General features: G+C 59.2%; 2 protein-coding genes across 5 annotated transcripts in view; one reads left to right on the forward strand and one right to left on the reverse strand.

The window, feature by feature from the left end:
• On the reverse strand, positions 1–12,247 carry TKFC (triokinase and FMN cyclase). Of its 3 annotated transcripts, none has more exons than XM_045014605.1 (18): positions 12,135–12,247; positions 11,244–11,335; positions 10,210–10,399; positions 7,625–7,735; positions 7,352–7,533; positions 6,100–6,178; positions 5,612–5,701; positions 5,162–5,196; positions 5,001–5,085; positions 4,836–4,925; positions 4,281–4,397; positions 3,675–3,794; positions 2,825–2,962; positions 2,087–2,193; positions 1,712–1,815; positions 1,471–1,504; positions 1,058–1,147; positions 1–459 (listed from the first exon to the last, which is right to left on the reverse strand). In XM_045014605.1, the coding sequence occupies exons 2-18, from the start codon at positions 11,247–11,249 to the stop codon at positions 298–300; spliced, it is 1,740 nt and encodes a 579-aa protein (XP_044870540.1). In that variant the 5' UTR covers positions 11,250–11,335; positions 12,135–12,247; the 3' UTR covers positions 1–297. The 3 variants fall into 3 exon arrangements, with proteins under 3 accessions (XP_044870540.1, XP_044870541.1, XP_044870542.1); XM_045014606.1 differs by lacking the exon at positions 12,135–12,247 and adding an exon at positions 12,062–12,127; XM_045014607.1 differs by lacking the exon at positions 12,135–12,247 and adding an exon at positions 12,058–12,090.
• The window catches only part of DDB1 (damage specific DNA binding protein 1), a 22,166-nt gene continuing 19,387 nt past the window's right edge, over positions 12,193–14,971 (forward strand). Inside the window, exons 1-3 of one of the 2 annotated variants that reach the window (XM_045014602.1) lie at positions 12,193–12,348; positions 12,876–13,024; positions 13,171–13,287. In XM_045014602.1, coding sequence (XP_044870537.1) covers positions 12,288–12,348; positions 12,876–13,024; positions 13,171–13,287 — 327 coding nt within the window. In that variant the 5' untranslated portion in view covers positions 12,193–12,287. Of the gene's footprint in view, positions 12,349–12,455; positions 12,473–12,875; positions 13,025–13,170; positions 13,288–14,971 lie in introns of those variants that run through there. The other variant, XM_045014604.1, reaches the window with a different exon arrangement.

The following is a 14,971-nucleotide window of genomic DNA, read 5'->3' on the forward strand; positions in this document are numbered from 1 at the left end:
TCTGGGGCAGGGCTCTTTATTACAGCCACCGCGCTCACAACACCCAATAGCAGAGATGAACTGGGGGGCCAGTGGGCCTGCTACCCAGTGGGCACAGGGCTGACCCCCGTCTCCCTGCTGGCCCCCATTCCCGTCGATGAGATCCTGCTCTGGGCAGATCCAGGAGCAGTGAGCCAGCTCTTGCCATTAACATAACTTCTGCTTGTCTTGCCTCCAAAGGGTGTGCAAGTCAGCACAGGAGGGCCCCAGGGACTTGCGGGGAGGGCGGGGGAGGGTAAAGTGAGGGAGGTGGCAGAGTCATGCACTCTGGCTCTGTAACCCTTCCAGCACAGCACGCAGAATGGCTGCTGCTGCCACGGCCCCTGGGTCCGGTAGCTCCAGGCGGGCCGAGCTGATGTAACTGGCCCTGCCAGCGCCTGCTTCCATGTTCTTGGTAGATTCAGCCGCAGCCTCTGCACTCTGCCAAGAGACCACGGGAGGGAGCAGGTCATGGGCAGGAGTGTCCCCAAGGGACACGGGGAACACAACTGGGTCGGGCATGCAGCCAGGAGCCGGGGGAGAGGGGCTTCCCTCTACAACTCTCCCTATGCCCCTCCATCCTGCCCCCCCCGAGCTGTGCCAATGCCCCCTAATCCTGACCCACCGCTCCCCCTGCTATCTCGGCCCCTCCAGAGCTCTGCTGACACTCATCACCCCCTGCTTTTGCAAATCGCACCATAGGAATTTTCCTGCCCAGACATAGCCGGGGTCTGTTTTTTATATTTCCATCAAAGAGCCATCCATGGGCACAGTACCCCCCGTGTCTCACACTAGGCGCTGGCTCAGTTCTTGCTAAGAGCCATTCACCCCCCTTCCTGCAGCTTTCTCAAGGTGCCCAAGCGCTAGCCTGCCCCAACTCTGCTCATGAGACCAACAGGGTCACAGCCCCACATTCAACTCCCCTCATGCGGCTTTGGAATCTGCTCACAGGCCCACTTGGCTTCAGACTCCACCCCTTCACTAGCTCCTCCCTGTCCCACCAGAGGAGAGGGGCCTGGTGGGAAGTGAGCTCTCATACCTGGACTGCCTTGGCCAGCACTGGCAGCAGGTTGGCACCAGGGGCCTGCAGGGCACGCAGCTCCTCAGCAGCAGCACAGAGCGAATCCAGCTGCCCAAGACACAAGTGGGAGGAGTGGTGAGGGCAGGGCCCCTGGGAGACGGGGCAAATGGCTGGGGTGGGGGTTACTGAGCAGAGGTTGCCCCATGGATCCCTCTGGGGCTCACTGGGGGGCAGTGCCTGCCTGAGCCAGCAGGGGGCAGTGCCAGATAGGGAATACCCCTCTGTATCAGCACTGAATGGCCTCCCTTGCCCTCAGTGTTGCCTGTAGATGGGAGCAGGCCCAGCACCAAGAGGGTCCCCAGTGGCTGTGTAACAGGCATGGGCAGAGTGCACCATGTGCCCAGGGGGCAGGGCAGCTGCTTGTCACTCACCATGGTCCTGTCCCCGGGCGCAGCTCCCCCGTACCTGGCACAGAAAGCAAAGGGATCAGTAGCGAGCACAGAGCAGTGCCATGGACCCACCGCCGAGGGGTCATGGGCCACTGGTGGGGTGGGAATGCCCCATTGCCCTTCCCACTTAGGATCCCCCCTCTCCCCTGGCAGGGCCAGGCACTGCTGCAATTTCCCCCTGGACCCGCGTGACTCTCCCACCCACCTTGTGGGCTGTACTCACCGCTGCATGGCTTCGATGCCGGCCTCCATGGCAGCAGCCCAGGCCGCAGGGTCACTGCGGCTCTGCAGGGGCTGTGCGGCCGCCGTCAGGAACAGTCCATACAGCTACAAGGGAAACGCCAGGCTGCTCAGCAGCAGTGCCGCCCTGACGCAGGGTTGTGGGCACAGAGACAGCAGGGCTCCTACTCCCCCAGGGTGATGAAATACCATCCCTCCCACGGGGCGATGGGACACAGGATCCATATACCACCCCCAACCTCCCCGCAGGCCTCATATCTTCCCACAAGGGCCATAACATGCCCCCCACCAAGGGGGAGGGGGCAGGGATCAGCTCAGCCAGGACAATACTACTCAAGTCCCCATCCGCGGCACTCACCGCCCCCGAGGACCCACCCATCTTCTCCAGCAGCAGCCTGGCCAGGGTGGAGAGGAGCTGGGATGGCCGGGCAGGCAGGGGCGTTAAGTTCAACCACTCCTGTATGGCTGGAGACACGACACCTCGGGTGAGAGGCAAAGGGGCTGAGGGTTGGCTCCCACCAACCGGCCTCACCCCAGGGAGAGTGAGGGCTTCGGGGGGCGGAGGGATCCTGAAATCCAAAGTCCTCAGGGGAGCCAGCCTGGGACCCCTGCTCTATGGGAGTCTTGGGGGAGCCAGCCTGGGACCCTGTACCCCTGGGGTGGTGATGTGGGGGAGGGGAGCCCCATGGCCAGGGGATAATGGAGATGGAGATGGTTCCTGGAAGTGACTTTAGCCTTGGTGAGCAGGCAGAATGCTCTCAGTGGGTGCACCATAGGCAGTGCCAGGGTGACTACCCCTCCCCCAATGCAGGGTACCTGAGCCCCAGTCCCCGAGGCTGTGGGCACTGGGAGATGGCCAGGAAGCAGATGGAGACTCCTCTATCAGAGGGGGCTGGTTTGGTCCTTCCTGGCCAGGACTAGATCAGAACCGTCCACTTTGGACTGAGATGCTCCCCGCCAGCTCCCCTGCCCTCCCACAGAGGGAAGGAGGCCACCCCCCAGAAGCCAGCAAGCTGGGATCCCTGTGCCTGTTGTGAGCCCCAGCCCAAGGGAGCTGCTATGGATTGTGCAACAGTTGCTGGGCCCCAGCACTGACCCCTGGCGGCCCGGGCATGGGTGCTGCCACAATCGCCGTCCCCCGCCGCGCGGTCCAGCTCGTTGAGCTCCTCCTGCAGGCCCAGCAGAGTACTGCACACCCGCTCCAGAACCAGCCGCACCTGCTGGGAGGCTGGTGCTGAGGGAGAGAGGGGCTGGTTAGATGGGGGAGGAGGTGCCTGGCTGGGGAGGAGGTGGTGGGGCTGATCCTGTGGCACTCACACCTGTGCCCTTGCACACACACACTGCCTGGGCATTAGATCCTGTGACACACGCATGCCCATGCCTGTGTGTCCCACTCAGCCTCACCCCCATTTCAGCCCAGTGCCCTCTGTCCTGGCATCGCACAGCACACTACTGATGTCCGCGAGTCCAGGAGCACAGACCCCCATTTCCCCCAGCCATTTCCCCCAGCCAGGCAACAGCACCCTGTCCTACAGATGGGGAAATTGAGGCACAGGGGAGAAGTAAATTGCCTATGATCACAGAGTGTCAGCTGCTCAGATGGGAACACCTGCCCCCCATAATCTACCCACTAGACTGTACTCCCCTCTCAGTGCTGGGATAGAACCCAGGAGTCCTGCCTCCAGCCCCTGACTCTACCCACTAGACCCAACCCAACCTCCCCGAGCTGAAGAGATAACTCAGGAGTCCTGATGGCCAGCCCTTCCTCAGTCCCATGCTCCCTCCCTGCAGCAGGAATACCAGGGCTGCTTGGTGTCTGTCCCCTCACCCATCTCAATGCTGCGCCCACTCTCTTTGCCCTCAGCAGGCAGGGCGATAGCAGGGCCTCGGCCAGCGTCCCCAAAGCCCTGTCCGGTGATGGCCAGGAACAGGGCCCCGCTCCGTACCTCCAGCTGGGACAGGCTCCTCCACCGTAGGTCCCTCCTCAGGTGCAGCCAGCACTCTGCTCCGGCCTGTCACAGGCACTCGAGCCAGGTTGGGCCAGGCCACAGCTGTGGTCTTAGCATCTAGGGGGAAGTAAGATGGCAGGGTCAGGCCCAGAATCCCAGCCCCTTGTAGGGCCTGGCTCCCAGCCGGCAGATGGGGAGGGCTGAGAGATTAGCGCAGGGTTAGCCAGGGAACACAGGGCCCTCTCTACCTGTGGCTGATGCCCAGCCCCAGGACATGCCACCACCGGAGGCACCGAGGCCAAGGGCCTGAGGAGCTGGGCATCAGCTACTCTGCACGTGTGCCAGAAGGGGCCCACTGCCACCAGCCTCAAGAACCCCAAAAGCATCGCTTCCCCCACATCCCTCTCATGGGGGAAAGATGGACCCTCAGCCCCTCACCCAGGGCCATCAACCCCCATTTCATCCCCAGCCCTCATGCCAGCAGGGAAAGCCTCACCTCCCCCACAGCAAAGTTATTCAGCGCCGTGGGTACCTCCTCTGCCCCTATTCCCTGTATAACACCCAGCTCAATGCCAGGGGGAAATAAATGCCCCAGGGTCTCACCGATCAGTCCCAAGAGCTCATCATCTGCCAGCAGGAGGGTGAGGGAGACACCGGCCATTTCCAGCGCCGTCATGAAGGCACCAACCAGAGCTCGGGCAACACGAACACCTCGGTCCTCTGCGGCGAGAGGGAGGGGAGACCGTGAGGAGCGGAACAGGAACCAGAGCTCAGGAGTGCAGGGGGGACCCAGCAAGGGGACTGCAGGGGTGATGGAGGAGGGGTTGGAGTTGGGGAGGGAGGGAAAGAAGCAGTCCCCTCTCCCCGACCCTCAGCAGGACCGTGCAGGGAGATCAGGGGGTGAGGAGTGGACGCTGAATGACCTCATGGGATGATCCAAGCCCAGAAATCCAGAGCAGAGAAGTCCAGGGTGCAGTGCCGAGGGGCCCTAGGCACACAGCTGGGGAGCATTATACACACAACCCAGGCACAGCCTCTACCCATGGGGAGGAGGGGAGAGACGCCCTGCGTCCCCTCCCATCTGAGCCCCTCCCCCTGCACTGTCCTGTGCCTGTCCCCACCCCACCAGCTCTGGGCCGGGCCAGGCCGGGCACTCACCAAGGCAGCGTACGGCCGCACCGGCCACCACACCCAGCTCCAGGAAGGACAGGCCACCCAGGTTGTTCACCACCAGCACCACAGAGGCCCCTGGAAGGCAGAGGAGAGTGGGTGTGAGCCCTGCCCTGGACAGGGGGAGGCAGGTCAGGGGAGGGGGTCACTCACCAGGCTCCAAGGCCACGCGCGAGGCGTTGGAAGGGCTGCTCATGTGATCGAGCATCGTCTTGACGATTTCGTCCGCCGGCACCATCTGCAGGGAAAGGAGGAGATGAGTGAGAGCAGGGCGGTGGCAGGCTCGAGGGCAGGCAAGGGGGGAGCCAACCTACCTTCATCCTGCGCACGCCTGCCTCACCATGAATCCCTGTGGAGACAGGAAGGGTCACCAAGGCCTCTGACTGCCCGCATCCCCTCTGTCAGCACCTGATCCCAAACCAGAGATGGGGCCTGGGCCATGGGCACCCACAACAGTGACCAATGGGAGCCACCTGGCCCCAGCCCGTAACCCCCTCCAGGCAGCACGGCCGCCCGGCCGGTACCCAGGACCCTAAACAGTGGATTCTTAGGCACCATTGACAATGAACATCTCAGGCCTATGGGCACCTGGGCCCTGTAGGTGATGGGTACCTGGACCCCCTTTGAACCCAAGCACCCAGTCCCCACCCGCAGAGAGACAGCCACAGGTTGAAGGGAGACAAGGGCAGAGGGATGCAGCCAAACTCAGGACAGGCGCAAGGTGACAGACACATAGACAGACAGATGTGGCGGCAATTCCTCACCCAGGCCCAGCTCTAGCTCGTCCTGAGCCAGCTGAAAGGTAGGCCCCGAGCCAGGGACGCTGCAGGGGGACAGGCTCACGCCCAAGGTACCTGCATGGGGAGGGAATGAAAGAGTTAACTCCACCTTCGCCAGTGACAGGTACATGGAAGCTGGGCCAGAGGGATCCTTCCATGTTTTCAGGGAGAACGACTCCAGGCTGTAATCAGCACAGAGCCCTCTAGTGGGAGGAAGGCAGAGATTATTTGGCAGGCCTGGGGCTGTGCAGGGGCAGGTGCCAGGTCTAGAAGAACATCTAGGCATGGGGGCACCATCTAGGTTGGGATCTGAGAGCAGGATCTGCTGGCTGAGACATCCCTGGGGGGTGCCCCCTATTGTTGTGGGGCCACATCCCTCCCAGATCCCCTCCCTCACCAATTGGCAGCTCCTGGGCACTATGGCGGGAGGTGGTGCCAACCCCAGCCCATGCCAAGAGTCCCTAAGCACTCACCCATGGCTCCTGCAGCAGCTGTCACCCTGCGAACAATCTCCTCCAGGCTCGCCCCTGCCTCCGACAGCGCCCCAGCCACCTGCCAGGAGAAAGGCTTTGTCAGTGCCAACTCAGGAGGCTGCTCCTCCCTGTAGCCAGCCCTGATCCCATGGTGCAGGGCTGCAGCCAGGGCTAAAACCCAACACAGAGCAAGGCATCTGATTAGCATGTGTGCTGCTGTAGCACCCACAGGCCCCAACACTGGACCAGGCCCACTATGCTGGGCACCACACACACACACACACACACAGCAAAGAGATGGTCCCGCCCTTTGAGAGCTCCCAATCCATGGATGAGACAAAGTGGATGCAAACAGAAAAGGTCTTGTGACGATGGCACTGGGCTGGGACCCAGGACACCTGGGTTCAATATCTGCCTCTGCTACAGACTGCCTGTGAGAATCGCCCCAGGTCTCTTCCGCAAAAGGGGGAGAATGACACTTCTTTGGCCTGTCTTGTGCATTTCCATCATGCATCCTTCAGGGCATGGACTCTCCTTGTGTCTGGGCAGCACCTGGTACAATGGAGCCCTGATTTTCTGGCCCCTACTTGCTATGAGATACAAATAAGCCACTGCAGTAGTGACTGCCTAGGGACGGGTATTTCACCAAGCTAATCATCAGAGATAACCATTCCCCTGCAACTTAAAGCAACAAACTCACTGCAGACAGCTCTGTGCCTAGATTCAAACACTCCCTGGTGTGTGGGCAGAGCCTGCAACCCAAACATCACAGCTTCCTGCTGGCCTCAAAGCCTGTACTGGACCCTGACTAGATGCACAAGTGAAAGTGACCAGGCTGACTGTCCTGGGAGAGCAGAGATGGGGTCAGTTACAACCCCACCAGCTCCAGGGGAGCAGGGACACAGGCCTGTGTATCTGACTGATAACATGACTGTCTTTTAACCCCAGGGTCTGAGGCTTCATCCCCACATGGCAGAGTCTCTGGCACTGCAACCGGGGCCCTGGATGTGGACAACTAAATCCCCTGGACAGGAACGGCTGATCAGCCCCCTTCAGCCTATCCAGATTTGACCCCAGCAGGCAGAGCTAGATCTGAGGCTGCTGGGAAAGTAATTGAGGTGGTTTTGACCTGCAGTGGGCCCTGCACAGTGAGTGGTCACTGGGGACCGATCCGCTTACAGTGTTATGAACGCTGTGCCGCACAGCTCTGGCACAGCTAGTTGGCACTGGGGAGCTCTCCCATCCCACTCGCCTTGTGTATGAGCACCGTGCCACACAGCCCTCTTCTCCCTGCCTTCTTCTGCGTGGTGAAAGCGCTGTCGTCACCCACCACCACCATCTGCACATCGGCTCCCTCCGCCCGCGCCTGCTCCAGTGCCAGCCCGAAGTTCAGCCGGTCCCCAGTGTAGTTCTTCACGATCAGCAGGGTCCCGGCTGAGGGAGACAGAAGGAAGTGAGGTGCCCCAGTTACTCTCTGCTACTCTTAGGAGGAGAGACCCTCCCACCCGACACCGCGTTGCCGTACCTGAGCCAGCCTGCGTCACCGCCCGGATCGCTGCCAGTATGCTTCCCACTGCGGGAGAGGTGAAGACTGCGCCAGCCACCACTCCGGTGAGCATCCCCTTCCCGATGTACCCTGGGCAGGGGGGCAGAGAGTGTGTCCAGTTAGGGGCCTCAGTGGGAGTGCCTCACTTCCAGCATGCACTGCTTCCACTCTGACCTCCCTGCTTCCTGTCATGTCTTCAGCAATGGGATCCTCCAGTAGCGCCAACCCCAGCACACTCCTGTGTAGCAGGGCCCTGCCATCCACAGCCAAAGGCCTGCAGCTGTACCTCCACTCTGCATTAGTGACTCACCATGCTGGACAATAAGATTGTCTCCTGAGCCCTAGGCTGGTAACCCAGCCTCAGGGTACGTCTACACTACGGGATTATTCCGAATTTACATAAACCGGTTTAACAAAACAGATTGTATAAAATCGAGTGTGAGCGGCCACACTAAACACATTAAATCGGTGGTGTGCGTCCACGGTCCGAGGCTAGCGTCGATTTCTGGAGCATTGCACTGTGGGTAGCTATTCTGTAGCTATCCCATAGTTCCCGCAGCCTCCCCCGCCCCTTGGAATTTCCGGGTTGAGATCCCAGTGCCTGATGCGGCAAAAATCATTGTCGCGGGTGGTTCTGGGTAAATGTCGTCAGTCACTCCTTCCGCTGGGAAAGCAACGGCAGACAAGCATTTCGTGCCTTTTTTCCCTGGATTGCCCTGGCAGATGCCATAGCATGGCAATCATGGAGCCTGTTTAGCCTTTTGTGATGTCACCGTATGTGTACTAGATGCCGCTCACAGAGGCGATTCAGCAGCGCTACACAGCAGCATGCTTTTGCTTTTGCATGATAGCAGAGATGGTTACCAGCCATATTGTACCATCTACCATGCCATAAATTGGTAATAAGATGATCGTGGCTACCAGTCCTTTTGCACTGCACCATCTGTTGCTGTCATAAGTGCCCCTGGCTGCTCTTAGCCAGGGGTGCAAAAGCCAAAATTGGGAATGACTCCCTGAGTCAATCCCTCCTTTTTGGTATCTAAAAATAGAATCAGTCCTGCCTAGAATATGGGCAAGTGTACTAGAGAACCACTGTATCATAGAACCAGAGAGCACAGCTGCTCTGTGTCAGATCCTGCAGAAATTATGAGCTGTATGCTATTCACAGGGGGTGCTCCTGCAACAACCCCACCTGTTGATTCCGTTCTTCCCCCAGCCTTCCTGGGCTACCCTAGCATTGTCCCCCCACTTGTGTGATGAAGTAATAAAGAATGCAGGAATAAGACACAGTGACTTGTTAGTGAGATATGAGTGGAAGGCAGCCTCCAGCTGCTATGATAGTCCAGACAGGACAGTAAGGAGTGTGTAGGAGAGGAGCCCAGCATCCCTCTGCTAGTCCAGGGGCAATTGAATCTTTGCTTTACACATGAAGGGTGGGGGCTGATGGAGCTCAGCCCCCTGTTGCTATGATGACAATGGTTATCAGCCATACTATACCATCTACCACGAAAAATTAGGACCAGGCGCCCTTGATTGACCTTACCGATGCTAGTCAGCATGGTTACCAGTCCTTTTGCACTGCCCCATGTGCCAATAGGCTGATGATGAGAATGGATACCAGCCATATTGTACCATCAGCCATCCATAGCGTGGGGGGAGCAAGGATGTTGGTGTTGAGTGCTGCACCATCGCGTCTATCTGCAGCATTCAGTAAAGATAGGGTGACATGTAAAAGAGTCAAGAGAGGATTGTTTTCCCTTTCACTTCTGGGGGTGGGTGGGGGGGTGCGTAAATTGCCTAGCTATGCCCTGACCCACCGCGGACACTGTTTTTGACCCTAGAAGCATTTGGAGCTCAGCCAAGAATGCAAATGCTTTTCAGAGACTGCAGGAACTGTGGGATAGCTTGAGTCCTCCAGTCCATGAGCGTCCATTTGATTCTTTGGCTTTCTGTTACGCTTGTCACGCAGCAGTGCGTTGAGTCCCTGCTATGGCATCTGTCTGGAGATTTTTTAAACATGATTTTGAATTTCGTCTTCTGTAACGGAGCGCTGATAGAACAGATTTGCCTGCCCTTACAGCGATCACGTCCGCATCGTCCATGCGGGAGCTCTTTCTTTATTTTGATTTTTAACTGCATCACCACACGTGCTGATCGGAGCTCCACGCTGGGCAAACAGGAAATATTCAAAAGTTCGCGGGGCTTTTCCTGTCTACCTGGCCACTGCATCCGAGTTCAGATTGCTGTCCAGAGCGGTCAGTGGTGCACTGTGGGATACCGCCCGGAGGCCAATACCGTCGATCTGCGGCCACACTAACCCCAATCCGATATGGTAATACCGATATTAGCGCTACTCCTCTCGTTAGGGAGGAGTACAGAAACCGGTTTAAAGAGCCCTTTATACCGATATAAAGGGCCTCTTAGTGTGGACGGGTGTGGTGTTAAATCGGTTTTACGCTCCTAAAACCGGTTTAAACGCCTAGTGTAGACCAGGCCTCAAGCTCCCCCGCTCCCCAACCATGCCTCCAGCCTGGCCCAGCTCCCTGGCTCCTGGCACCGCATACCTGCATGTGCGGGCTCATGTCCTGACCCTCCTCCAGACAGCAGCGCCACCCGTCCCCGAATGTTCTCCAGGTCGGATCGCAGTGCCACCCGGTGCCCTTGCAGGAGCTGGATGGCCGGGTTACAGGCAACCAGCCCAGCCAGCGCATCGTCCGCAGAGCCTGGCACCGAGTTCACCAGCTTCTTGGAGACCTAGAAGGCAGCGAGAGAAGGGAGTCATGCAGCTCCTGACTGCACTGCTGTGGGAGGGTGTTACCTGGGTAGTTAGGGGTAGATGAGTTACTGGAAACAGATATGCTTTGAATACACAATTGCAGGGGCTCAAACAACACTGCTCTTTTGGGAGGACTGGCTGGCTAGTGGGGGAGGAGGATATGGACCACGGGACCTTTCCTCTCAAGGGGGTGCTGGCTCCCATCCAACCCAGGGCAGCGGGACTGGCTGGCTCAGGGAGCTGAGGAATGGGATATGGTGCCTTTCCCCTGCAGGACACTGGGAGTTCCTTGTTACAGGGAAGCAGAGGCATGGTTCCTCATAGGTTCCTATTACCACACCATCCCTATCTCCACACCCCCATCCCTTATTGCTCTATGCTGACACTCCCCTTCTTGCACAACCCTGGGCCTCTCTAATAGATCCCAGCCCTGCGCTGCATGGGGACTGGCCCCCGCCTGGCCAGCCTCTGCTCATACAGCCCCACTGTGCCATGTGTCTGGGGCATGGCTGTGCTGTTGCCAGCCAGGGACCAAATTCTGAGGTCTTTGTGAAGCGCTTACTCAGGCGAATCTCTGAGTTCCTTCCAGAGGCCTAAGGAACAGGATCTGTGACCAGAAACCAGTCAAATACAGCCAGCACAACAACTACTCTGGATTCCCGATCACAGCAGGATACCAGGACTCCTCATGCTGCTGGAGGGGCACATGACCAAGTCAGCCCATGCAGGGCAGAAGATTTACACCTCCATTGCAGTGTGAATGGGGCCCTCCCAGCTATAGCCCCTCCCCCCACCCCTGCCTCCTTTGAGGCTGGGACTCACCTGCATGGGGGCAGAATTGAGGCACCCCTGTGGGCAGAGCGAATTCCAGCAAGGAAAAGGGACCCAATTCCTCCTAGCAGAGCTGCCCTCACCTGGGGCAAGAGATTGAGGGTCACCTAGGAGACGTAGCTCTGGGGGTGAGAATCCAGGGGAATTTGTGTCTCACTCCGTCCGGACAGGCAGGGAGCGGGATACTGAACAGGACAGCAAAACAGCCCTGTGGGACTGAGAACAGCCTGAATCCTGCCTCCGGGGCCACGGACTTCAACCTAAGTCCAAACTCTGCCTGGCACCAGGAAGGGAAGGTTGCAGAGAGGTGATCCAAGGGATACGCCCACCTGGTGCTGCTCAGTGCTCCAGTGAGACGGGCATCCCCTCTACTGCCTGCTATGCCCCCAACCCAAAGGCCAAGCCTGGCACTCGGTGTAAAACCGCAACCCCGCTCCCTGGGCCGGCAGAGACACAGAGAGAGGCAGCAGGAGGGGAACGCGAGGGGCGATGGTGATGGGGAAACTGAGGCAGGCGGCCATGGGGCTGACAGACCGGGCACGGCCCCTTCCACCAGGGGCATCGCGGGGCAAAGCAGCGGAGATGGCAGCCACGGCGCTCCCAGCATGGGCAAGGCGGGAGGGGGGGGCAGGGAGCCGCCCACAGCGGGTGTTATGCAGATGTGGGGCGGTGCCACCCGCAGGGGGAGGGCGGGGAGAGGAGCACGCCGCCACCCATGGGGAGTAACGGGAGGCGGGGGCACGGTGCCATCCACAACGGCGGGAGAAGGGGGTGTCTCTGCAGCGCCCCCCTTCCCCTCACCCGCCCGCCCGCCGGCCGACTCTTTTGCTCGTAGCGGGTCCTCCAGGCGGGCCCCACTCGACGCGCGCGCCTCCCGTTTACCGTGCGCGCACGCGCGGGTCCTCCCGGCAGCCGTCCCGTGGTGCCCCGCGCGGCGGCGGCGCTCTGGCGGCGGTATCTCGCTGGTGCGGGAGGCGGCGGTGAGGGCTGCGCGGGCCTCGCTCTCTGTGTCTCTTCGGCCGCCCCTCCCCCGCCATGTCCTACAACTACGTGGTGACGGCGCAGAAGCCAACAGCCGTGAACGGCTGCGTCACCGGTACCGGCCGCGCGGGGGGGGGGGCTGGAGCTGAGGCGGGGGCCTGGGCTGGGAAGGCCCCGGGGAGGGGGCGTTGGGCCCGGACGCCCACGGGGGGGGGATGTCAGTCCCCGCAGCCCGAGGGGTGACAGCTGGGCCTTGGCCCCTGCTCGTGGGGAGCGGGTCTTAGTGCGGCTATTGCCTGTGGGGCGGGGAGCTGGGGCGCCGCGTGGGGGTGAGGGTGCGGGGGGCTGGTGGGTGGGTGGCGAGCAGAGTGACGGGCTGGCGAGTGGGGAGGCGGTGGGAGGATGGGGGGCAGTCAGTGTGTGTGGGGGGCGAGTGAACAGGGTTCTGGGGGTCCCGGGGGTGGAGTGCAATCAGGGTGCTAGGGGAGCAAGTGGGTGAGTGGGGACAAGTGGGGTTAAGGGGGTGAGCAGGGTGCTGAGGGAATAAGCGGGGTGCTTGAGGTGTAGTGTGAGCCCCTCTGGGGGGACAGAGCTGTTGGGTTGCTCCCTTGGTTTGCAGCCTTGTGATGCTTTATCTCACAGGGCACTTCACTTCCTCGGAGGACCTGAACCTGCTGATAGCGAAGAACACCCGCCTTGAGATCTATGTGGTCACGGCAGAGGGGCTGCGGCCCGTCAAGGAGGTGGGCATGTATGGCAAGATCGCAGTCATGGAGCTTTTCCACCCAAAGGTGAGTGTGGTGCCTGGTGGTGGGTGGGGTATGGTGCTGAAGGGATGAGATTGTGGAATGAGTGAAATTCGTTCTGATTCAGTGCCAGGAGTTTGGATGGGTTTCCTTTGTATGGAGTTTTCTGAAAGCATGTTCCCTCTTCCTAGGGGGAGAGCAAGGACCTGCTGTTCATCCTGACAGCCAAATATAATGCTTGTATCCTTGAGTACAAGCAAAGTGGTGAGAGCATTGATATCATCACCCGAGCCCATGGCAACGTGCAGGTAAGTTGGGTGGGTTCCCTTTGTGAATGCTGGTTTTATTTTGCTGTTGGCATAGACAAACTATAATTACAAGTTTCTGCCTTGTGGAGCTCGCAACCTAAGGTCTTGATCCTGCAACTGACTCTGTTTCTGTGCCTGGTCTCTTACACTAGTATTCAGACAAAACCCTCCTCACCAGTTTTCAAGCCAAAGCACCTTTTATCTGTTTTCAAATCTTGAGGTATTTCAAATCTTGGCAGCTGTGATGCAATGGATTGAGCACAAGACTGGATGTTAGGAGATTTGATCTGCTAGTAAGTTGCTGAGCGTGTCCTTGGCCAAGATGCTTTTCTGTGCCACAGTTTTGCTACCTGTAATGTGCTAAGAGATAATACCTAGGTCTCAGATAGGTTTTTTTTAATCTATAGATCTCAAAGTGCTTTATAAAAGAGGTAAGCATCATTATTGTCATTTTACTGATGGGGAAACTGAGGCACAGGTTGGTGACATGTCTGAGTCACCCAAGCAGACATAGGATTAAAACACAGGTCTTGTGCAGGGGTCGGCAACCTTTCAGAAGCGGTGTGCCGAGTCTTCATTTATTCATTCTAATTTAAGGTTTTGCGTGCCAGTAATACATTTTAATGTTTTTTAGAAGGTCTCTCTCTATAAGTTTATATATTATATAACTAAATTAGTGTTGTATTGTAAAATAAACAAGGTTTTCAAAATTTTTAAGAAGCTTCATTTAAAATTAAATTAAAATGTTGATCTTACGCTGCCAGCCCGCTCAGCCCCCTGCTGGTCTGGGGTTCTGTTCGCCTAGGCCGGCAGCAGGCTGAACGGGGCCTGTGGCCGGGACCCCAGCTGGCAAGGGTCTGGCAGCCAGAACCCCAGACTGGCAGCAGGCTGTGCAGGGCCAGCAGCCGGGACCCCAGACCGGCAGTGGGCTGAGCGGCTCAGCCCACTGCTGCTCAGCGGTTCCATCCATCGGCTCTTGCCAGCTGGGATCCTGGCTGCCGGATCCGCTCAGCCTGCTGCCAGTCTGGGGTCCCGGCTGCTGGCCCTGCACAGCCTGCTGCCGGTCTGGGGTTCTGGCTGCCAGACCGGCAGCAGGCAGTGGGTACCTACCTTCTCCCTGGTTCTGGCCATTCTCTTCCTCTCTCTGCACTGAGCTGAGGGTAGGAGCGCACTAAGCACAGGGCTGGGGGTGAAGGGTCTGGCCAGGAGCTAGAATGAGGGAGGGGGTTCAGGGTTGGGGCAGGAGGTTTGGGTGTGGGGCACTTTACCTGGGCAGCTCCCATTTGATGTGAGGGGTGCAGGTGGGAATGTGTGTGTGTGGGGGGGTGCAGGAGCTCCCATTTGGTGCTCAGGGTGGAGGTGGGTATGTGGCTGATGGATGGGGTGTGGGGGGGGCTGGGTATGTGGGGGAGGTGCAAGAGTGAGGGCTGGGGGCATGAGAGGGGGGTGCAGGTGTCAGGGCAGAGGGGGGGCTGGGGTATGTGCGGGGGTACCAGAGTCAGGGCTGGGGTTTTTTTGGGGGTGTGTGAAGGAGTCAAGCAGAGGACTGGGTGTATATGAGGGAGGTATAGGGCTCAGGGCTGGGGGGGGTGCGGGGGTGTGGGGCTCAGGGCAGAGGGCTGGGTCTGTGTGAGCGGGGGGCGGGGGGGGTCAGGGCTCAGGGCAGAGGGCTGGGTGACTGCCC

This window comes from Mauremys mutica, chromosome 4 (genome assembly GCF_020497125.1).
Source record: "Mauremys mutica isolate MM-2020 ecotype Southern chromosome 4, ASM2049712v1, whole genome shotgun sequence".
NCBI classification, from domain to species: domain Eukaryota; kingdom Metazoa; phylum Chordata; order Testudines; family Geoemydidae; genus Mauremys; species Mauremys mutica.